This window comes from Oncorhynchus clarkii, chromosome 14 (genome assembly GCF_045791955.1).
Source record: "Oncorhynchus clarkii lewisi isolate Uvic-CL-2024 chromosome 14, UVic_Ocla_1.0, whole genome shotgun sequence".
Lineage (NCBI taxonomy): Eukaryota > Metazoa > Chordata > Actinopteri > Salmoniformes > Salmonidae > Oncorhynchus > Oncorhynchus clarkii.
In genome coordinates, this window is record NC_092160.1 from 16,666,386 (window position 1) to 16,690,677 (window position 24,292).

Sequence of the window (24,292 nt, forward strand, 5' to 3'; positions counted from 1 at the left end):
GGCAGCTTGGCTCAAGTCAATGGGCTGGCTTTCCCTCCAACCAGGGGGGCCAGATGTAACTTAGTACTCAGCCTTCTCTGTATTAGCAGTCGCATCATATAGAGACCGTGGCCACAGAAATGTCCCCATTGGTTACAAAGTTATTGCTTTGGTGTGGCTTATTTTCGAGGAAACTGTGGGACACCATTTCATGATTTACTGACGTGTTGAAGCATTACCAGGAAGGAAGCCAAGGGTGAGAAACATGGGGAGACGAGACGATGTAAATGCAGTCCCCTCCACATGACACTAAACCTTGTCACTGTGTAACGTAATAATCTATTAGTGACACACTCTATCTTATAATAATTAGTCTATACAAAGTTGTATTGGTGTTTGTTGTGGGAATCCCGTAGCATAACTTGTCGGTGTGTTTTTGCGTACGTAGCTGACCTTGAATGGAGATGATGAAGGTGACAGTCATCAAGGGTAGCGAAGAATCAAGTGGCCAATGTTCTAGCTGTGTTAACCCCTATGGTATTTAAATAGCAAGTATATAGACAGGAAAACATCTATGGTGGCCATCTTTACAGACACCACCATTTCCTTCAGGCTTTACAGTCCTAACAGGAAGACAAAATGGTGTTCACAGAGACACCAAACCTGGAACAAGCTAGTGGGGGGGGGGGGGGGGGGGGGTTACAATGAAACTCTAGTGTTGTCCCGTAGCTTCCAGGGCATGCTGGGTTCACCAACCCTGCAGCAAACCGAGGTGTCAGTCTAACGGTGTCCTCTGAAATACTTTATTTTAAGCAGTATTTACGAGATAGACATCTGCCATAAAGTAAATGACGATAATGCCTACCCTATTACACATGTATTTGTCACAATGTGGCACCTCACATATCAAAGCTGTCCAGTTGGTATTTACTATGCCATTTCATAGTCCCATGCCTGAATGTAATAACACATCCAAACTGTAACAATGCATTGCACAACATTGAATGCAAATACATGCAAGGCACAGCAATGGGTGTGCATAACATTAGATGTTAACCCAGGGCACAGCAATGGGTGTGCATAACTTTGGATGTTAACCCAAGGAACAGCAATGGGTGTGCATAACATTGGATGTTAACCCAAGGCACAGCAATGGGTGTGCATAACATTGGATGTCAACCCACGGCACAGAAATGGGCAGTGGGTTGTTTCCACTCCCTGATCTGGTTTGATAACTTGGAGAAGGACTGTTTGCAGGAATGCCTAGTGTGAAGTTTTGTATAACCAACTTGGCACTCACTGTGTTTAATTTTCACTGATATAAAAAATGTTATTAAGGACAGTAGATGGTAAATTGTAATGGATCGCTGTTAGATACCACTTAAAAGGTATTGGAGCTTATGAGCTGTTCCCTAATAGGGGCATTGTTGCAAGGTCACAATTTCAATATTCTTTGTTAAATATAGATTTGATTTATCTCAGCATAGGAATTCATTCAAAGCCAAACTTCCATATCTTCTGTCATTTTCATTTTTGAACATGAGCAAACACTGGATCAGCTGGCTTGTTTTGAAAGGCGAGGTGGTGTTATTTTTATTGCGAGTCATCAGTGAGGGGCAAGTTGTGCAATCAAGCTCCATTTAGAATGACATGAGCAAACAGATTTACTGATATGTGGTTAGACAGGAACATGTTCAAAACGAGATGCATTCCAGTGGCAAGTTTGTGTCTTTTGTGAGAAGTCTGTTGATGTGCCAAGGAAAACTGACCTCTCTGGCATTTGTAGAAGCTTGAAAGCAGCCAGGACTAGGCCCAACCTACCTTTCATTTCTCAACGTGTTCTCCACAGCCAATTAGCAAGACCTCCTACGCAAGTTATATTTAAAGGTAATGTTTCAATGAAAAACATTTGCATGAAAATGATAAACAATAATAGTTCATACATGTATCGTGACATTTCACACTTGACACTTTTGAATTCCGCTGGTTTACCCTCCAAATCCGCTACGGTAATACTTGGCTGCTCTTGTAATTGTAGACATTGACAATCCTCAAGCTGTTTATAAACATCAAAGGCGTACTGGAGCCCCTGTCAAGCGTACAGTATTCACTTTGTTAAAGCTTGCCCTGTCAGATTTATGCCATTGGGTGCTTAACCCTTGTCCCTTTTAAAAAGTAGTCCATACCTATTTGATAGAGGGAAAGAACGTTAATCTACTCCTCATTCCACTCTATAGATGACAGGGATCTGAGGTGTCTAATGGATACTGTGTGGGATTCCCATGGTATATTGTCATACAGTTCATCTTAGTTACTAAGAGAAAGAAAGAAAAATAAAAAAAGAAAGAAGGAAAGAAAGAAAGAAGGAAGAAAGAAAGAAATAACATATAGGTATGGAATAGACATCAATAGACAGTAATTAATACAATCAATAATGTGATACAATATTTGAACAATCAATTATGTGATACAATAGTTGAACCATATTATGATACAAATCCAATCACATTCAAGGGATTGAATCTTGAACAAAAAGAAGAGCAATCTTGAAAGAAGGAATAAAAGAAAGAAAGAAAGAAAGAAGACAGAGAAGAAGAAGACTGGAGCGAAGAAGCACATCAGACACTATAACAGCAGTGTCTCTAACTCTTCGGATGGCCATTCCTCCGGGAAAAGGTTTAGGAAAACATCAAAGCCGCCGTTCTTCTTTTTCTCTCTTTATCTCCTCTCTTTGACTAGAATTATTCCATTAGGGCCGAATGTGACATAGTTACTAAAGATGGTGGTTGTGGAGAGTCTCCTCAGGATTACCAACCTCTCCCCTTTGATACCCACGGTCATCCAAATGAGACAGCAGCCGCAACACAAAGCAACGCCCTCAATAAGCAACCAGTGCAGATGGACCACCAGCCAGCCAGTTCACCAGCACCACAAGGCTATAGTTGGAGAACAAATGACTTTACCTCAAACCTACCACATCCAAACAACCCAGCTATGACAACATGTCTCAATAAACCATATGAAGTGATTGCAGATCCTGAAGTCTGAGGTGATTCCCCATTACATACTCATCATGCTCATCCTAAGGGCAATAGGCAGCTATACGGCACATGTATATCCCATTATGTTGATATAAAGCAATGCCGGCGGTGAAGAGATTGTGAACACGTTGAATGCTAATCCCCCTTATCCTGCTGTTAGGGCAGGGTGTGCCTCAGTCCTCTGTAATAGTCAGCAATGAGAAGCTTGAGTAAACACAATCAATGGAAGACACCGGGATATGCACCGCCGAGACTTCCGAAGTCTCTCGCTCTTTATTTTCCCCTTTCCACCTCCAGACATTGGCTTAAACGCCCCAACCTTTGTGAGTTCCCGGCAAATTAAATCCCAAACAATGTTATTGATCGGAGATTGGATATTACAAGTGGACAACGATGATTGGGAATGTTATCAGTGAATCAACAATTCAGTTAAGTGTTGGGGGAAAAACTGTGACTCCCTCTACTGCTCTCTCCTCTCTGCTAGTGTCTTGCCACTCCTGCTCCCTTGCTTGAGGATTACAACCTATTCATCCATTATTAATGAAGTTAAACTACTAGTGGCATGCTGAATGTGCTGCATGGGAGATTTGTAGCTAATCCAACGCAAAACAGCCTCAGTCACATAATGAAGGGGGAAAAAGCACAAATGTCAACAGTTTCACACAGGGACTGGATTAGGCGCCTCCTTGCTAGCTAACACACAACACACACACCTTTCCCCGACGGTTCCTCACCCATGGATTAGTGTTTCTTTAAATGGCTTGAGGAGAGGTTGACATGGCTACATACTGTAGATATGTGTTGTTCATCCCATGTTAATATTAACTGTTTTACCATTGTATTTATATTGCATTGACTGTCATTGGAATACAATACTGAGGAAAATGGGAGGACATGGTTTATCTACATTTATAAACTGGGTGGTTCGAGCCCTGAATGCTGATTGGCTGACATTCGTGGGATATCAGACCGTATACCACAGGTATGACAAAATATTTATTTTTACTGCTCTAATTATGTTGGTAACCAGTTTATAATAGCAATAAGGCACCTCAGGGGTTTATGGTATATCGCCAATATACCACGGCTAAGGGCTGTACCCAGGCACTCTGCGTTGCGTTGTACATAAGTAGAAGCCCTTAGCCATGGTATATTGGCCATATACCACATCTCCTCGGGCCTTATAGCTTAAATAAACTCTGAGAGTAAGAGTGAAGAACATTGGCAAGAAGATGCTTGGTCAACACAAGGGATAGCATGTTTCAGTATGAGGCAATGGGGGGTCTGGTAATTGCAGGGTTGGTGGTTCTACTGTAGTTGTCTGTGTACAAAGCAATTCAGGGAAGTAGTACCATGAAGCAGAGACCAATTTTGCCTCAATTGGAACAAACTGACAATGATAAATAAGATGTGTTTCAGGTCTAGATAGCAGGACCAGCGTTCTATCGCCAAAAGTGACAACAGCTTCATGTTTATGATACAGTACTACACAGTCTGATTTCAGGGCCTGGATGTATAAAACATCTTAAGTTTTTCTCTTAAGGGTTTACCTTAAGGAATAATTTTCAAAGCATGTATGAAAGAAACAGTATCTCATTACCATGGAGACAGCCTGATTCATTGACTAAACAAAGAGATCACATTTATTTTGTGAGATCCCAAAAGATAACTTTTACAATCAAGACAGGAGAAACAAATTGCTTCATAAAATAATAAAACAAGTTTCTTCAGGTTCCCTTTTCTCAACTGGTTTCTAATGCTTTCTAGCATGTCAAGCTAGCTTACAGAATAGCTAGCTAACTAGCCAGCTAGCTCTGTAGCCATGGATTGTGCACCTTCCATTGTTTAGCTACCTAGCTAACTCAGTTTCTCACAATTGCTGACGTTTAATCCTAGTAAAAATTCCCTGTCTTAGGTCAGTTAGGATCACCACTTTATTTTAATTAAGAAAGTGAAATGTCAGAATAATAGTTGAGAGGGATTTATTTCAGCTTTTATTTATTTCATCACATTCCCAGTGGGTCAGAAGTTTACATACACTCAATTAGTATTTGTAGCATTGCCTTTAAATTGTTTAACTTGGGCCAAACGTTTCGGGTAGCCTTCAACAAGCTTCCCACAATAAATAGGGTGAATTTTGGCCCATTCCTCCTGACAGAGCTGGTGTAACTGAGTCAGGTTTGTAGGCCTCCTTTTTTGCACATGCTTTTTCAGTTCTGCCCACAAATGTTCTATAGGATTGAGGTCAGGGCTTTGTGATGGCCACTCCAATGCCTTGACTTTGTTGTCCTTAAGCCATTTTGCCACAACTTTGGAAGTATGCTTGGGGTCATTGTCCATTTGGAAGACCCATTTGCGACCAAGCTTTAACTGATGCTTGAGATGTTGCTTCAATATATCCACATCATTTTCCTGCCTCATGATGCCATCTATTTTGTGAAGTGCACCAGTCCCTCCTGCAGCAAAGCACCCACACAACATGATGCTGCCACCCGCATGCTTCATGGTTGGGATGGTGTTCTTTGGCTTGCAAGCCTCCCCCATTTTCCCCCAAACATAACGATGGTCATTATGGACAAACAGTTCTATTTTTGTTTCATCAGATCAGAGGACATTTCTCCAAAAAGTACGATATTTGTCCCCATGTGCAGTTGTAAACCGCAGTCTGGCTTTTTTTATGGCGGTTTTGGAGCAGTGGCTTCTTCCTTGCTGAGCGGCCTTTCAGGTTGTGTCGATAGAGGACTCGTTTTACTGTGGATATAGATACTTTTGTACCTGTATCCTCCAGCATCTTCACAAGGTCCTTTGCTGTTGTTCTGGGATTGATTTGCACTTTTCGCACCAAAGTACGTTGATCTCTAGGAGACAAAACGCATCTCCTTCCTGAGCGGTATGGCGGCTGCATGGTCCCATGATGTTTATACTTGTGTATTATTGTTTGTACAGATGAACGTGGTACATTCTGTCACGCGGGACTAGGTGGGTGAGGAAGGAATCAGGCGCAGATTGTTCCACTGGGAAAAGTTGCACTTTAATGTGGCACAAAAAATAACAAGCCCAAAACACAGGGCGCGGACAATAATGTGAACCACCCAAAAAACAGGGTTCCAGGTCCAGAAACACCTCTAGATTTTTTTTAATTTAACCTTTATTTAACTAGGCAAGTCAGTTAAGAACAAATTCTTATTTTCAATGACGGCCTAGGAACAATGGGTTAACTGCCTGTTCAGGGGCAGAACAACCGATTTGTACCTTGTCAGCTCGGGGTTTTAAACTTGCAATCTTCCGGTTACTAGTCCAACGCTCTAAACACTAGGCTACCCTGCCGCCCTGTGTGTACATAACGCACACACGTAACATAAATACAATCCTGCACAAAACAAGGGTGGGTACACATACTTTAAATAAGGAAGCCCATTAAGCACATACAGTACAACAGGACACAGATGAAACTAATAAGACAAAACAAACAGACAACGAAAAAGGGATCGGTGGCGGCTAGTAGGCCGGTGACGACGACCGCCGAGCGCTGCCCGAACAGGCAGGGGAGCCAACTTCGGCGGATGTCGTGACACCTTCAGGCATTTGGAAATTGCTCCCAAGGATGAACCAGACTTGTGGAGGTCTTCAATTTTTTCTGAGGTCTTGGCTGATTTCTTTTGATTTTTCCATGATGTCAAGTAAAGAGGCACTGAGTTTGAAGGTAGGCCTTTAAATACATCCACAGGTACATCTCCAATTGACTCAGATTATGTGAATTAGCCTATCAGAAGCTTCTAAAGCCATGACATCATTTTCTGGAATTTTTCAAGCTGCATAAAGGCACAGTCAACCAAGTCTATGTGAACTCCTGACCCACTGGAATTGTGATACAGTGAATTATAAGTGAAATAATCTGTCTGTAAACAATTGTTGGAAAAAGTACTTGTGTCATGCACAAAGTAGATGTCCTAACCGACTTGCCAAAACTATAGTTTGTTAATAAGAAATTTGTGGAGTGGTTGAAAAACGAGTTTTAATGTCTCTAACATAAGTGTATGTAAACTTCCGACTTCAACTGTATGTGAACTTTCCTCGATATATAAATGTGATAAGTTTGTGGCGTATTTCAGAGATAATACAACCAACATTAGGCTGGGTATCAGTCAAGCAAGACTTAATGAGAAGTTTGATGATTTGTGCCACCTTCTTCAAAACAGTTTTTAAATGCATATCTAAAGAAGCGCAAGCAGTTGTTAATCATGCCCTGTCCACAGGCACTTTCCACACTTCATTACAAACTGCAATGGTGAAACCCCTTCTGAAGAAAGGTAAGATATATTCTTCAGCTCTTAGCAATATTTGGCCAATTTCCAACCTTCCATTCTTAAGCAAAATTATTGAGAAATAGTTTTTCAAATAGCTAAATTATTTTTTAAGTGGCAACTGTATTTTTGAAAAATTCCGGTCTGGTTTTCGTGCCCACCACAGCACAGCCTTAGTTAAAGTGGTCAATTATCTTAGAGCCAACATAGATGCCAAACAGCTCTCTGTCCTTTAAGATTTAAGTGCCGCATTCAACACTTTGACCATTATGCCCTTCTGGGTAAACTGGAGGGGTGGGTTGGCCTCTCCGGCCTCTCCGGTCCAGTTCTAAATTGGTTTAGGACCTATTTAACCGGTCAAGAGTTTTTTGTCAAACAGAAACATCCCTCAGAGAAAATACATATCACATGTGGCGTTCCACAAGGTTTGGTTTTGGATCCCGTACAGTTTATATATGTTACCCTTTGGCAACGTTTTCAGAAAGAACAACTTTACATTTCTGTTTCACCAGAGGATTTTAGCTCCACGGATAAATCATTGGACTGTATTAGTGATTTAAATACTTGTATTGCTCATAAGTTCCTCCAGCTAAATCAAGACATTATTAAAACTTATTATTAAAACATATTGTTTGAGCCAAAGCACAGACATTATTAAAACGTATTATTAAAATGTATTGTTTGAGCCAAAGCACAGAGAGAGAGAATCTGGCTGCACATTTTAATTCAATAAACAATAAAATAAAACAGCAGGTAAATAAAACCTAGGTGTTATTTTAGATTCTGAACTAAATTTCTAATCATGTGACCAAAATAGCTTTTTACGACCTGAGGAACAATGCCAAGGTACATCCGTTTCTATCTCAGGCTGATACAGAGAGACTCACCCATGCTTTTATTACAAGCAGGCTTGTCTACTGTAATGCTCTCCTGTCTGGTCTACCCAAGAAAGCCATTGGTAAACTGCAAAACATACAGGTCCTCTGGCACTGGAATTTTAACTATCCCAAAGTCTAGGGCCAAGTGGCAATGATGCAGCCTTTAGTTATTATGCCTCCAGCCTCTGGAATAGCCTGCCAGAGAACCTGGGGGGGGGGGGGGGGTCTTAGTACAATTCGTTTTAGCTTTGCTTCTCCTTCGGATGCTTTTTAGTCATTACATTTTTGTCATTTTTTGTTTGTGTAGTAAATATTTCAGCTTTAATTTTCATAGTTTTTTATTATTTTTTTCCTGTGAAGCACATTGTGTTGCATTTCATGTCTGGTGTGTGCTGAATAAATAAGGCTTGATTTGATTTGATTTGGAATATAAATATACACTGAGTGAACAAAACACTAGGATTACCTGCTCTTTCCATGACATGGACTGACCAGGTGAATTCAGGTGAAAGCTATGATCCCTTATTGATGTAACCTGTTAAATTTACTTAAATCAGTGTAGATGAAGGGGAGGAGATGGGTTAAAGAAGGATCTTTAAGCTTTGAGACAATTGAGACATGGATTGTGTATGTATACCATTCAGACGGTGAATGGGCAAGACAAAATATTAAGTGCCTTTGAACAGGGTATGGTAGTAGGTGCCAGGCGCACCAGTTTGAGTGTGTCAAGAACTGCAATGTTGCTGGGTTTTTCACGCTCAACAGTTTCCTGTGTGTGTCAAGAATGGTCCACTACCCAAAGGACATCAAACCAACTCGACACAACTGAGGGAAGCATTGGAGTCAACATGGGCCAGCATCCCTGTGGAATGCTTGTGACACCTTGTAGAGTCCATACCCCCAACAAATTGAGGATGTTCTGAGGGCAAAAGGGGGTGGAACTCAATATTAGGAAGGTGTTCCTAATGTTTTGTACACTCAGTGTATACTGTATGTACTGTAGATGATGGTGTATATAAACATTATGGACAGTATATGGATAGAAAAGGTATAGAAGTTATATAGGATGAGCCGTAACTAGAATACATATGAAGTGAGTAAAACATGATGTAAAAATTGTTAAATTGTCCTGTTTTCAATTACTACAGTGCCTTCTGAAAGTACTCACCCCCCTTGACTTTTTCCACATTTTGTTCTGTTAAAGCATGAATTTAATATGGATTAAATTGAGATTTGTTGTCAATGGCCTTCACACAATATCCCATAATGTCAAATTGGATTTTTTTTTAAAATGAATTCATAAAAAATGAATAAGTATTCAATAAGTATTCAACCCCTTTGTTATGGCAAGCCTAAATAAGTTAAGGAGTAAAAATTTGCAGAACAAGTCACATAATAGGTTGTAAGGACTCACTCTGTGTGCAATAATAGTATTTAAGATGATTTTTGAAAGACTACCTCCTCTCTGTACCCCACACATACACTATGTAAGATCCCTCGACACCTATTGGTAGATGGCTAAAATAAAAAATACAGACATTGAATATCACTTTGAGCATGGTGTAGTTATTAATTACACTTTAGATGGTGTATCAATATGCCCAATCACTACAACGATACAGGTGTCCTTCCTAACTTAGTTGCCGAAGAGGTAGAAAACAACTAATGGATTTCACAATGAGGCCAATGGTGACTTTGAAGCAGTTACAGAGTTTAATGGCTGTGATGGGAGAAAACTGAGGCTTAGTCAACAACCTTGTAATTACTCCACAATACTAACCTAATTGACAGAGTGAAAAGAAGGAAGCCTGTACAGAATAAGAAATATTCCAAAACTTGAATCCTGTTTGCGATAAGGCACTTAAGTAAAACAGCAAATAATGCAGCAAAGAAATGCACTTTATGTCTTGAATACAAAGCTTTATGTTTAGAATCACTGAGTACCACTGTTCATATTTTCAAGCATGGTGGTGGACGCGTCATGTTATGGGTATGCTTGTCATCGGCAAGGACTAGGGAGTGTTTTAGGATACAAAGAAACGTAATAGAGCTAAGCACAGGCTAAAACCTAGAGGACAACCTGGTACAGATTGCTTTCCAACAGACACTGGGAGACAAATCCATATTTTAAAAGGACAATAACCTAGAACACAAGGCCAAATATACACTGGAGTTGCTTACCAAGATGCCATTGAATATTCCTGAGTGGCCTAGTTACAGTTAAATCTGCTTGAATATCTATGGCAAGACTTGAAAATATCTATCTAGCAATTATCAACATCCAATTTGACAAAGCTTGAAGAATGTTTTAATTAATGTGCAAATACTGTACAATCTAGGTGTGCAAAGCTTTTAGAGAGTTACCCAAAAGAATGACAGCTGTCATCGCTGCCAAAGGTGATTTTCACTCTCAAAATTACATTTTTTTTTATAGAACATCAATCTGATTGGGTGTGCCTGTCAGGGCATGGCTCCCCAGTGGGTGTGCCTCAGTCCACCCAGGCCCATCCATGTCTACACCCCTGATGCAAACAGTGCATGATGACAATTGCGGATCAGAAATAGTAACCAGTAACCTTACTAACCAACACTTTGGACTAAACTTTTTCAATACCTGGTTTGCATACCCATTGTTGCCTTAGTTGGCATTTACTGATAGATATCATAAGTCGAAATGTCTTTCCTACCCAGCCGGCTACCGATGACATTCTTCTGTGAGCTGCTCCATGCCAAAACCAGTCGAGAGCTGCGCACTCTTGCTGCCTGCAGATGATATTCCGCTGAAACTAGGCTATGTGTGCGGCGTGCATGTGAATATATTTCACATGCTTTGCAATTGTGTAGGCTGCTTTGTGCATGATATCTTTATTGTACTACATATGGAATAAGTCGTATACCTCCACTACACTACTTTGATATGCATCAGTAGGGATTAAGAAGTGAGTATAGGCAATGCCCACTGAAAAATAAGTGTGTAGACGGTTTATACCTGCATATAGCCTCCACTACATCACTGGCCATTTGTGTTTTACCTAAAGTGCTCTCTCCTACACAATGGTATTATGGTTGCTGTCCTTTCAGAATCATGAACCTGTCACACACTGAACATAGGTTCGCCGCTGTACTAACCTGTCACACATTGAAGGCCTATAGATTCACCACTGTGCAAACATGTCTATAGTAGATATAAAGGCTGTTAAGAAACTGTATTAAGGTTTCAATAAATATTTGGCCTGGCGAAGGGGTTTTATGCGCTGACTGAATGGAAGCTAATTCAAGTTTTTTACTCCGCTGGTCTCGGCTGGTCTTGGGAAGAAATTAGGAGTCCTCGCTGTCCGAGACTGAGTACAAATGTATCTGACACGGAGACAAGACCAAGACACTCAACATGGGGTCCGTGACCGGTCTAGAGTACTACAACACTGCCCGGAGATAGAAGCTGTTTTTCAGTCTCTCTGTCCCAACTTTGATTTACCTGTACTGTCGCCATTTAGATGGTAGCGGGTTGAACAAGCCGTGGCTCAGGTGGCTGAGGTCCTTGATATATTTTAACATCATTGTTTTTTAACACAAATAAACATTTGATTAATAAAATATTTAGTCAGTTGTCTTCTTCAAATGAAGGGGATGATGACACAATCTTTGTAAGAGGCAGGGAAACTGATTTAATTTTTCCTCAACTCGTGGCTCAGTCATTTCATTCAGGGTAAGTGGAGTTAGCCGTGAGTTAGCCTCTGAGTAGGTTAGTTCAGAAGGATTCGTTGACATAGAAATTTACCTGGCTAAAAAGTGAGCCACTTTCACATGACGAAAGATACCTCGCTACAGTGCATTCAGGAAGTATTCAGACCACTTCCCTTTTTCCACAATTTGTTACGTTAGACTTATTCGAAAATGTATTAAATTAAACATTTTAGTCATCAATCTACACACAATACCCCATAATGACAAAGTGACAACAGATTTTTTTAAATGTATGCAAATGTATTAAAAAGAAAAATCTGAAATACCTTGTTTACATAAGTATTCAGACCCTTTGTTATAAGACTCGAAATTGAGCTCAGATGCATTGTGTTTCCATTGATCATCTTTAAGATGTTTCTACAACTTGATTGGAGTCCACCTGTGGTAAATTCAATTGATTGGACATGATTTGGAAAGACACACACCTATTTATATAAGGTCCCACATTTGACAGTGCATGTCAGAGCAAAAACCAAGCCATGAGCTGGGCTCCCAAGTGGCACAGTGGTCTAAGTCATTGCATCTCATGCTTGAGGTGTCACTACAGACACTCTGGTTCGAATCCAGGAGTCCCAGAGGGCGGTGCACAATTGGCCCAGGGTCGTCTGGGTTTGGCCGGTGTAGTTCATCATTGTAAATAAGAATTTGTTCTTAACTGACTTGCCTAGTTAAATACATTTGAAGGAATTGTCTGAAGAGCTCAGAGACAGGATTGTGTCGAGGCACAGATCTGGGGAAGGGTACCAAGGAATGTCTGCAGCATTGAAGGCCCCCAAAAACACAGTGGCCTCTATCATTCTTAAATGGAAGAAGTTTGGAAGAGCTGGCCGCCGGGCCAAACAGAGCAATCGGGGGAGAAGGGCCTTGATCAGGGAGGTGACCAAGAACCTGATGGTCACTCTGACAGAGCTCCAGATTCCCTCTGTGGAGAACCTTCCAGAAGGACAACTATCACTGCAGCACTCCATCAATCAGGCCTTTATCGTAAAACATCAACCAGCTAGCTAGGTGTATAGATAGCTAGCTACTTAGCTAAACAATGGAAGGTGCACGGCTACACAGCTAATCTTAGCTAGCTCTTTAAGATATATTGACGTGCTAGAAAGTAATAGAAACAAGTTGAGAAGAAGTCACTAAACAAAGCGCGTTTTATTATTTTCTGAATTTATTTGTTTCTCCTGTCTTGAATGCAGAAGTTCTATTTTGCGATCCCCCAAAATGCCATCTGTATGACAAGATGTTCAGTCAATCTACATGATAACCAGACTCTTTCTGCCATGCATAGATGTGGTGAAGGAGTCAATGGAATGCAGACATTTAGAAGTTGTCAGTTTTCAGGTTTAGAAGAAGTGACTGCTAAATGCCTACTCCCGTTCGTATAAACTTGTTAGCATAGCTAGCATACAGAAATCGGTGGCGGTAATCAAATTCGTGTTTACCTGTAATGCAGTTGATTGGTAAGGATGACATGAACATGTGTTGGGGTTGACATCCATACAAGCATTATACTCAGATGTTTACCTAAACATAGTGTGAAATACGTATAAACAATAGCCTACATGTAGGCTAATTCTGCTGGGGGGCAATGGCAAGACTCGGGATCTTTCCCCCATGGCCCTTTCCTCCACATGTTTCCATGGCAACCCCATTGTTTTGGTTGAGATCGATTGACCTCTTTACCGCATCTACAGTATGCATTCAAACTACCCTAAAACCCCTTAAATTATGCACTTACCTAAGGAAAATGTTTTAGGGGCTCTGCAGCACCCTTAAATTTCCTTAGGTAAGGGGAAATTATTTGTTCAGGGAAATCTTTAAATGAAACACTTAAGATGTTTTATGCAAACGGGCCCAGGTCCTTAGCACAATCGCTCTCCCTCTTCCTCTTGCTCTTTATCCCTCGTTCTTTCTATCTTTATATACCACCTTTATCTCTCCATCTCTTCCCCTCTCCTCTTCTACTATAAACATCTATCTCTCCATCTCTTCTCCCCTTCTACTATCAACATCTATCTCTATCACTCTTTCCCTTACAGTCATACTCTCTCTCTGCCTCAGTAGACCAATTATGGCTAAGCTGATTCCGATTGCGACCTGCGATACACCTGAGGTACATGGTCAGGGGAGTTAGCGTGTAGCCGATCTGTTTTACATGTTATTGACAAGATGGAAGTATCATGGTCTTTTTATTACACCAATTTCATTCTTGGCCAATTTCCCCTTCGGCAGGTTAGTGGCAGTTCGCAATAGATTTTTTTGTTGTGTGGAATTGATCAGCGAACTGCTTGAGCAATTTATTGGTCCCCTTGCATCTGTGATTAAGATCCGCATGCTACGTGCCCTTATCTATGTGTCCGTCAATATTTTGCCAAGACTGATTGTGGGATCTTGGCACTCGTATTAAAAAAAGGTTGCATTGTGTTCTATGTGAGCGTGGGTTGACTTCCCTGGGGGATTCTTTGTTGTTCTCTGGAACATTTTAAATCACCTCTGACCATAGCAATGTCATGTCTTAAGTCAATAAGAATACAGACATGCCTGTTAAATCTGACCAGAAATGACAACAGAATATTTGTTCACGTGTCAACGTGGGCCCAAGTTTAATTCAAACTAATCCTTTCTCATTGGAAGCCGTTGTAATGTATGAGATTCATATCAGAGCAGTCAAAGGCCAAAACCACCGTGACATCAGCGGTGCATTTTCTTTGGGAACTCAAGGCTAGGATAATTACAAAGAAGATAGGATAGGCAAACATCTGAGTACTTTTTAAATATACACTGCATGAGTTGGTAGGCAAGGGGGAGTGCAAGCAACCATGTAAGTCATTATATGTGCCAGCTCTATTAAATTCAAACCACAGACTCATGTTTAGCTGGACTGTACTAATAGCCTAGCCTACTGTCATGCTGCATCTTTCCCACTGGGTGTTGAGACACAGCTTGGATATAATAAGGATCAGGCGGAAAGCCATTCAACAAGCTCAAGAGCTATCCAGGAGTCATCCTTTTAATTTTGTTAATTTACAGGCAGCTTCTTATTATTAATTTGACTTAGAATAATGCTGGGCCAGTTGAAATACATGTTTTTTCCATTGAAGACGTTTGTAGTAGTGAATTTCTAATCTTTCTCTCTCCCTGTTTCTCTCTCTCCCTACCTCTATCTCTTTCTCTCTCTTACTCTCTCTTTCTATTTCTCTCTCTCTTCTCCCTCCCTTTCCTCCTCGCTCAAATGTAGCGATGGTAAATGAAACTGATTTCCAAGCCATTAGTTTCTAACATATTAGCAGTACATAAACTGATTTGTTTCAAGATTTGTGGCCTTGGAAACATCATTTGACTCCAAATTTTATTACATGGCCACAGAGTGCCGGCCAGACATTACGTTAGGCGACAATCACATGTGGGTTTGAGGGCTGATGCAGAAAACGAGGCAGACCAGTGTCTCAGGCAGACGTACACTCCTGAGAAATCGACTTCACGTCCACATTACCAAAGCCTGTCACTGAAAGAGAGATGTTATGCTGAAAGACAGATTGATAGTGGACCATATGATGTCATCATGCATAGTCCAGTGTTTTGGGGTGGGAGATGGTATGAAAAATGTACAAGTTCATGTCAACCTGGAACGGAATGTATTGATAATAGTGATGTGGAGATTTGATTGGTGGAGGTGAGAAACATTTGCACAACGTTCTGCTTTGGGGTATTTTTTGTCTAATTTAACTATATTTTAATTGATTCCTCATGGTCTACGCTGGATTTGACTTTAATGACTAGAAACTGGGGTACGAAAAATAATTGGATGTGCCAAACTATTTATCCTACATGTCAGAAGAAATAAAGTGTTCTCGAAATAGACTTATAACACACTGTGTCAGGGGCTTAATATTAATGACACTATGGAGCTGAATAGAGGGAGATGTGTGATACAATGCCAAATAGTTCAATATCTCAACTTTTCTGATTTTGGTGCATGAGTATCAGTGGAGGCTGCGGAGGGGAGGACGGATCATAATAGTGGCTGGAATGGAGTCGATGGAGTGGTATCAAACACATGGAAACCATGTCGTTGATGGGGTTGATACCACTCCATTGACTCCATTACAGACATTATTATGAGTCGTCCTGCCCTCAGCAGCCTCCACTGATGTAGTACAGGTGAGTGATAATTGAACCAGTGATAAATGATCTATAACAAATGTGTGCTATACACAGTGAACACTCACCCCCTATACCCCCCACCGCACATAACAATCTAGTTATTGGGCTCACAGCAACAAGGCCTATAGAGAGAGAGAGAGAGAGAGAGAGAGGACTGTCCTGCTCTGGCACAACACAGTCAATGAAGCATTTACTAATGTAACATACATCAAACTATAAATAATTTAGGAAGAAAAAGGTAGATGTAGGCTATATCAAAATCCAGCCAAGAAAACACTCACATGCATGTGACACAGGTTTTTACAAATTCCATTTGCAATGCAATGTTTATTATACCATATTCACAATGAATAGACTATGGAGTTGATTGATTAGTTCAGCAACTGATAGTCAATCCCATATTATTTGCCCTCTCTTTGGTTTTTTACACATTCATATCGTGGAATAACAAATACATCCATAAACATGAAAGGGAGAGGGTCATGTCTAAAAGTTTAGAGTATGCACAAGTAAAAAGTTGAAAAGTCTAACTGTACTGCTGTCGACAGCTGAATGTGTGCCAAGTAGATGATGTGCTCGTTAAGAATCAGGAGAGCGCACTTGGTCAGGTCACCTCCTTTCCCACATCACAGCCCCATCAGAAATTCTTTCAAGTGTCCTTCTGCGTCGCCAAAGATGACAACAGCAAATCGATAAGTGCTTGAAATGAAAAGAAGCCGTCGGTTTGCCCCCGAGGCAAAAGATTTCATAGCACCAGCAGCAAGCAGTCTTGACTGAACTTCATGCATTCTTTTGCACCTTTCTTCGTGAAAAAGAGAAGGCAGGCTCTCGTTTTTATTCTCCAGATGAAGGTAAGCGCGGTTATAGAACAACGTGACTCTCAAGACGCAGACTTTTCCCCCTTCTGATATGACAGGCGGGGTTGGGCGTGATGTACCAAAGGGATGCATGCCAGGTTGATATATTTGATAACAGAGTTGGGGGATTTAGGAATTCTGCGGCCCACACGGAGATCAAATATAATGGGTGTATATAGGACATCTTCAGAACATTTTGTGACCTGATATTAAAAAAAGGCGTCGCAGAACAGAAAATATAGCCCTATATCTGCATTACAGGCTACCTTGCGCGTGTATTAATTCATAATAGCCTACGAATGTGCTTGTTATTTAACTAGGCTATAGACATGTGTTATGCCTATGACCGGACGCAGAGAAAATCAGGGATGCAACTCTCATAAATAAGGGTAATTGATTTCCTGTGTCCATAGATCTAATCCGATTGCCTTACACGAAAATGATAGCACCAGTATAATCATATCTTTACAATAGTTCATTAGACATGCACGTCGAATGCATAATTTACCCACAAGACTATAAGGCCTACATGTTAGGAAGGTGTTTTAAATAGTATGCGTAATGGTATTCTGCGCGCATCATTAAATTAAAGGGGCAATGTGGGGAAAAACATAAGATATACAAGTCATCTGTCGTGTGCATGTTTTGCTTCAGTGCCCCTTTGCCGCGAAATTCCCATGTGGTTGTGTGCATTAATTCCTTGTTTAATGAGAGTATGACTAAAAATGTGAAAGAAGGATTAGGCACGTGAAATGTACATCCGGTCTGCTTGGCTCATTTAAGATGTGAAAGGAATATCAGTCTGTATTTTAAGGATCTATAAAGTGCATTTGCATCCCAGCCAGCTGTTCGCTTCTGCAGAAAATATTCGATAAGTCTAACAAAAAACGTGTCAATTAAAATGTAGGCCTACTAACTAGATTTATATAAATGTTTATCTCTGTTACACCAAAAATCTCACACAAAAATGTTTCACTTTAAACTGCCAAAACATTATATAAATGTTTTCAATTAACATTTAAGACATGGTAATGTACACTGACACTGTAAATCTGTATCAAATGGCAGATATTTGTTTTATCATGATATGAACATTCACAATTCTCATATTTGCGCCTGCCAACTAAATTCTAGTCTACTTTTATGGTTTATTGTTGTGATGCCGGTTAGTAAATGTAATCAATTCATGAATATATAGCTTTAGCGACTGGTTTCTGGTAAATTTCAACATGTATAATAAGACTCTCTTCCAGCAAATGTCTTGTAGCCTATGTGGGCTGCAAAGAAATGATTGACTTGGAAATAACAGTGATAGAAATTAACATAGGCTTCAAATGCCCTAATCTTACTGAGAGATATAAATAGTATAGGCTATTTTATACGGGAATTATAGAGTCAAAAAATATGTAGTCATTGCCAATTTGCTTATGCAAACATACACTGTGAATTAATTCCATATTTGATATATTATCTTAATTAATGAAGGCCTAAAAAACAAGAAAATACTAAGGGTAACCTATTTGTTTTAATGAGGTTTTATGCAATACTGTTACATTTCGTTTATTTTATTTTTCATTGTGGTTGTGAATTGAGCGTTTCTAAGTTTATACTGTCTTTAACTACACATGCACGTCGGCGCAGATAAAGACACCCACTGAGGAACACACACTCACACAGACACACACCCACGCGCTCTGTCTCAAAACTCAAGAGTGAGAGAAAAAAATGCGCCACTCTTTGAGTGACTGTCTGGGGAAAAAAGTTGTTAAGGCTGAGGACGATCCAAGAAGAGAATTATCTACTGAAGTGACAGCGCCTGCTTCACCATTTTTAATCGCACTGTTAGCTAGATGGTTATAAAATCGTATGTGGCTTCAGTTTTTATCCAATAAGCGGGGGAAAAAATAAATCTAAGTAGCTCTGAGACTTTTTCCTTCGGGAGGCAGACAGCAACTTTCATATTTTGGACCTGGAACTTCGCTGTCTCCGGTTCTTATCTGAAAGGTGAGAAGCGGACCCATCGGTGTGGAATTTACCTCTTAACCAGACAAGAATAAAACAGGAAAGGACGAAACGCGCTGGCGTCTTCGACCACTGGTAAGTGCTGATGCTACACTTTGCGGAGATGTGAGTTAATGCAAGTGAAATAATTCGTTCCACCTCGGGTTAGCCTTTTCGGCGTAATCTGGGAAAGTCTGATGTGAATTTCATCAGCACCGCAGTAATATGAAGGGACATGATAAGTGAGTTCGTGGCAGGTTTCACCTTACAAGTCCGCCAGATGATAATGATGTATCGTTAGCACTGAATTGAACATGGAATGGACTGGACTTCATGGTCTTGCGCCTCTAATTATCCTAATGCAAAAACACATGTTTTTGTTTTTTATTTTCTTAATGCAGACAGGCTGGACTGGGGTTGTTCGTGTTTTTGAAGGGAATTGTGCAAACCAAAGAAATAAAGAAGCATACATCGAACCTTCAAATATCGCTTCTGATTCAACAATTGGTTGTGGGCTAATGGACTGATTGCGCATCAGTTGCGTTGCGTATATTGCTGTGATTGCATTCTTAATCTCAAACTGGCCATGTATCCGATTGAAATAAATATAATATAGGCTATTTATATTATATGTCGATTATAGTAACACCCTCAAAATATTGTACACCAGTAAAAGGCATATTAATGATGATATAGATCAATACTGATCATTTATGCGTATGACTAGGCTATCAACGAATATAGACCCGAATGTTATGATTTAGGACAAACATAATTAGACATTCAATGGTGTCACAATACACACATTTAAATTGACCTAATTATTATTATTATATTTTTACAAGTGGTAATAATACAGTAGGCCTAGTAGCAGTAGCAGTAGTAGTAGCAGTAGAAGTAGTATTAGTACCAGTAGTAGCAGTAGTAGTAGTAGTAGTAGTAGTAGTAGAACTAGTAGTAGTAAGCCTTGTAGTAGGCCTAGTAGTAGTAGTAGTAGTAGTGGTAGTAGTAGTAGTACCAGTAGCAGTAGTAGTAGTACCAGTAGTAGCAGGTAGTAATAGTAGTAGTAGCAGTAGTAGAACTAGTAGTAGTAGGCCTGGTAGTAGTAGTAGTTGTTGTTGTTGTAGTAGTAGCAATACTACTAGTAGTAGTAGTAGTAGTAGTAATAGTAGGATCAGTGGTAATAGTAGCAGCAGTAGTAGTAGTAGTAGTAGTAGTAGTTGTTGTTGTTGTTGTTGTTGTTGTTGTTGTTGTTGTTGTTGTAGTTGGCCTAGTAGTAGTAGACCTAGTAGTAGTAGTAGTAGTAGTAGTAGTAGTAGTAGTAGTAGACCTAGTAGTAGTAGTAGTAGTAGACCTAGTAGTAGTAGTCGTAGTAGTAGGCCTAGTAGTAGTAGTAGTAGTAGTATAGTAGTAGTAGTAGTAGGCCTAGTAGTAGTAGTAGTAGCAGTGTTAGTAGTAGTAGTAGAAGTAATAGTAGCAGTGTTAGTAGCAGTAGTAGCAGTAGTAGTAGTAGTAGTAGTAGTAGTAGTAGTAGTAGTAGACCTAGTAGTAGACCTAGTAGTAGTAGTAGTAGTAGTAGTAGTAGGCCTAGAAGTAGTAGTAGTACAATGGTTATCATAATGAGAGATTTGCAAAGTAATGTATAGTATGTATTAACTATGCTTGCAAGCTAAATTGGAGTTAAAATAAACTCTACAAACAGGTACATTTACCTCCTAATCGTGCAATATTAATTGAACTATTACTTCTTATTTTTAAGTAACACGAATCCAATTAATATGATCAATTGAACTTCTAACATTTCTCACACAGGCCTATGTGCATACAAGGCTACTGCTCCTTTTTGTGGCCATGTAATTTTATTCGCCCAAAACTTAAACAGGAACTTTCAAATTCAAGTGAATATTTCTATGTGGCTTCTTTGAAACGACTATTCCCCGTCAATGTCATTTCCAAAGCAGTTGTAAAGAGAAGGGGTTAAGGGGAGCCTGCTGAAATATGAATGAAATCGTATTTCTGCCGCTGATTAGATAACACGAGGGATTTGCAATAACCTTGCACCTTGCAACCTGACACCCCATCTTTCATTTTACGGCGGAATACACGAGAACCTGCTCCACTCAAAACCAGGGTTAGCAGGTACACGCCATGGGAAAACTAACCTCCGATTGCTCACCCTTTTGAATAAAATCACAGATGTATGCTATAAAGCAGGTGAGGCGAGTAGGAGATCCGTGCCGCGCAGGCGGGTCCAGAGAGAAAAATAATGAAGGGGGAAAACGGTTAACAGCATGATTGCATGCAAATTTCCCATCTTAAATTATCATAAGCAAACAGTCGGAAGTCTGGTCTAATAAAATCCCATCTGTGTTACTTCATATCGAGTTAGTTTAGAGCTGCGATAATGAATTTTGTAATATCCCACCGACAGACATCTCAATCAGCCATTAATCCCGTGATTTTACTGCGGATTCACTCAACTTCCAGCGCCCCAAACTGCTGCATGCTGCCTGGCACAATTTACGCCAACCCCGTCACAGAGTACGGTTGAACTGCTTTTCTGTGGGACTGCATGGGCCTCACATTTGAAGAGCAGTTTAAGTAATGGGGCCTATTCAAACGTTGGATATGTGAGGAAACTTGAGGAAAATTGTGTATAGCGTCATATATTAACAATTATGAAAACATATAGGTGAAAATTGTGTTTGGTCCTGTACTACAATTTGACTGTAGATTAATAATAATTGTGTGATTACTTTGGAGCACACAAGGTAGTGTGTAATCGATGCAACATTTTCAGCATTCTCATAATACATCCAGTCCCTCTCTTTTCCAGAAGCCGTTCCTCTAATTGCAACAATGGACTCCCACTGCCGCAAACTTGCATCAACTTGTGCACAAATAGGTGAGTATCTATGTGTAACTCTTGACGCACCATCACCACACGTCAACGTGACATTATTTTCGCCCACTACAGAAAACAGATGCTGAGATTATAGCAGCATAATTTCGCGTTTTGTTTCCGTTGCATAGCAGGAAATACGATGCATTTCTCTTCTTTAATTGTCACTTTTTGTCACAAAGGCCTACTTCTTCGTTCCCAAAATGTCAGAGACCTGTCTAGGCCTAAATGCGCTTTAGTCTAGTTAATATGGAAAAAGTGGTTTTATACTGTCTTAGAGTGGCACCTGGTGGCTGGGTATGGATGCGCAGTAGCGGGCGACTGGAAAAGGCCTAAGCAAAAATTCTATCTTCATACACCCAGCTTTTGTTAAACGTGCCAGAGGTTACAAATTACTCGCAACACTATATATGGACTACTTTTATTTGTTGTCATGTTGTCTGTTTTCTTCATTTGACTTATTAAGTAGTCTAATAGCCGACCCTTGGCCTATGAATGACAGGCTATCTAATTGTATTTATTAAATTAGCCTATAAGGAACTCTTATTTTTATGAGACTCCCATTGAAACTTACAGTAGCTGTAATGGATATCCATGCTGAATTAATGTATCTTACACCAAGTTGTGGCCCATATCAGTTAGCCTATGCCAAAATATGATGACGCATTTTAAATGCATACACAGAAATATGCACATAAACAAAAATTGCTATTGTCCGTATGAGTATAAAAAAGAAAAATTAAAGAAAAATACCGTTTATTTCGTCTGGGCCATGTCAATAATGTTGGAGTGGATTTAATTGATTTTGTTTTCAGGGAATGACATAAAACGAATATTGTTTAAGTGCTAAACGAATGACCAGTTTGTCAACTCTTAATTTAGCTCATTTTATTTTCGTTCATGCTATATTGGATCTAATCAAGTGACAACGCACGTGAGCCTACTTTGCTCCATAGCAGCAACTTGAGCAAGGACGGCGTTATGATCACTCATTGATTAACAGTAATAAGATTAATAGAAAACATAATTATTTGAGGTAATGCAATGATGAGCCAACGAGGCTTGCAAATGTAGGCACCGGAGTGAAGAGACACACGAGCGACCTGATTATTGGGATCCCCTTTCAACTGTTTTACACCAGCCTTAATATATGCAGGTCTTGATAGATTGACTCCGGGGAAAACTAAATGTATAATGAAAGCTTATTCGTGAGGAGGAATATACTAATGGGGGAATCTGATGTCCCCTTAATCTTATGTAAAAAGCCTTGTCGTCTCCCTTATATTGACTGAATTACTAATTAATGGCCCTCTATGGCGTATCGCGCGCGGTAATCCGCGGAAGAGAGATAAAGCATCCTGAAGGTAAAACAGAAGAGGAAACCGATAATCCACTGCAAGTCTAGTATTACTTTCAGAAAATAATTGAGCAATCACTTGCTTGCATAGCCTACACAAAACCTTTGGACTGTTATGCCATTTACATGTTTTTCTTTTGAAATGATTAGTATTATTTTTTTTTGCCTATTAAAAAAGACATAAATCAGTCAACATAAATCAATACTCAGAATCCTCGCCAACACGCAGACTGCAGGTGAATGCTTTAGGCCTATATAGGCCTCAAATAAAATGAGTCACCATTTAGATCATGAAGCATTAGACCCCACATTAATCGCATATCAGGGAGATTTAAACAAATAAAATCCACCTGGTATGTCTGACAGGGGTGGATGGATAGGCATTCCCGAGAATCCTCAAATAAACTGAAGAAATAAATGATGAACGGAAGACTTGCAGGCTAAATTCACATCTTCAGTCAAGGATTGCATATATTATCGGCCAGCTACATATGTACCTACAGTGGGGTGGCTAAACACACAACACGAAATAATTTTTTATAAGGAGGGAGGATGGAAGAATAATCATACCCTTGGTTTCAACAGCTTTCGCTACCTTCCTCCATGGTCCGCGGGCAGCTCTCCCACAAGAGTGCAAATAACGTGTATATCAAGGGCTTTCACGGGATTAGCTCAATAACGTATTAGTAGCCCATATCCTGATATCTACGAGAATGGGGTGAAAAGACGCGTGAGCTAAATATTCAGCAGTTTACATGCCGGGCTATTGCCTTATCAAGAAATCATGCAACATTTATTTTTTTCATCAACTCAAATTATTCATAATTTGTGTGATATTATTATTATTTCTATTATTATTAATTAATAATATCAATGCATTCATAAATAATAATATATTATAAATTCATATATTATCTGACTTGTGGGGACTGACAACGTTTTCTTCCAAATTATTGTGTATAGTGTAGCATGAATGAAGATTTTAATGCTGTTTGCATTTACAATGTTAACACAAAGGCCTAAGGGGAAGTATAGTGGTCACATGTAACTGCTGTCAAAAGCCTGATT

The 24,292-nt window shown here is 39.9% G+C and overlaps 1 protein-coding gene across 2 annotated transcripts in view; it reads left to right on the forward strand.

The window, feature by feature from the left end:
- The window catches only part of LOC139366005 (paired-like homeodomain 2), a 68,276-nt gene that overhangs the window by 38,216 nt on the left and 5,768 nt on the right, over positions 1–24,292 (forward strand). Inside the window, exons 1-2 of one of the 2 annotated variants that reach the window (XM_071103078.1) lie at positions 18,694–19,061; positions 21,802–21,870. In XM_071103078.1, coding sequence (XP_070959179.1) covers positions 21,825–21,870 — 46 coding nt within the window. In that variant the 5' untranslated portion in view covers positions 18,694–19,061; positions 21,802–21,824. Of the gene's footprint in view, positions 1–18,693; positions 19,062–21,801; positions 21,871–24,292 lie in introns of those variants that run through there. The other variant, XM_071103079.1, reaches the window with a different exon arrangement.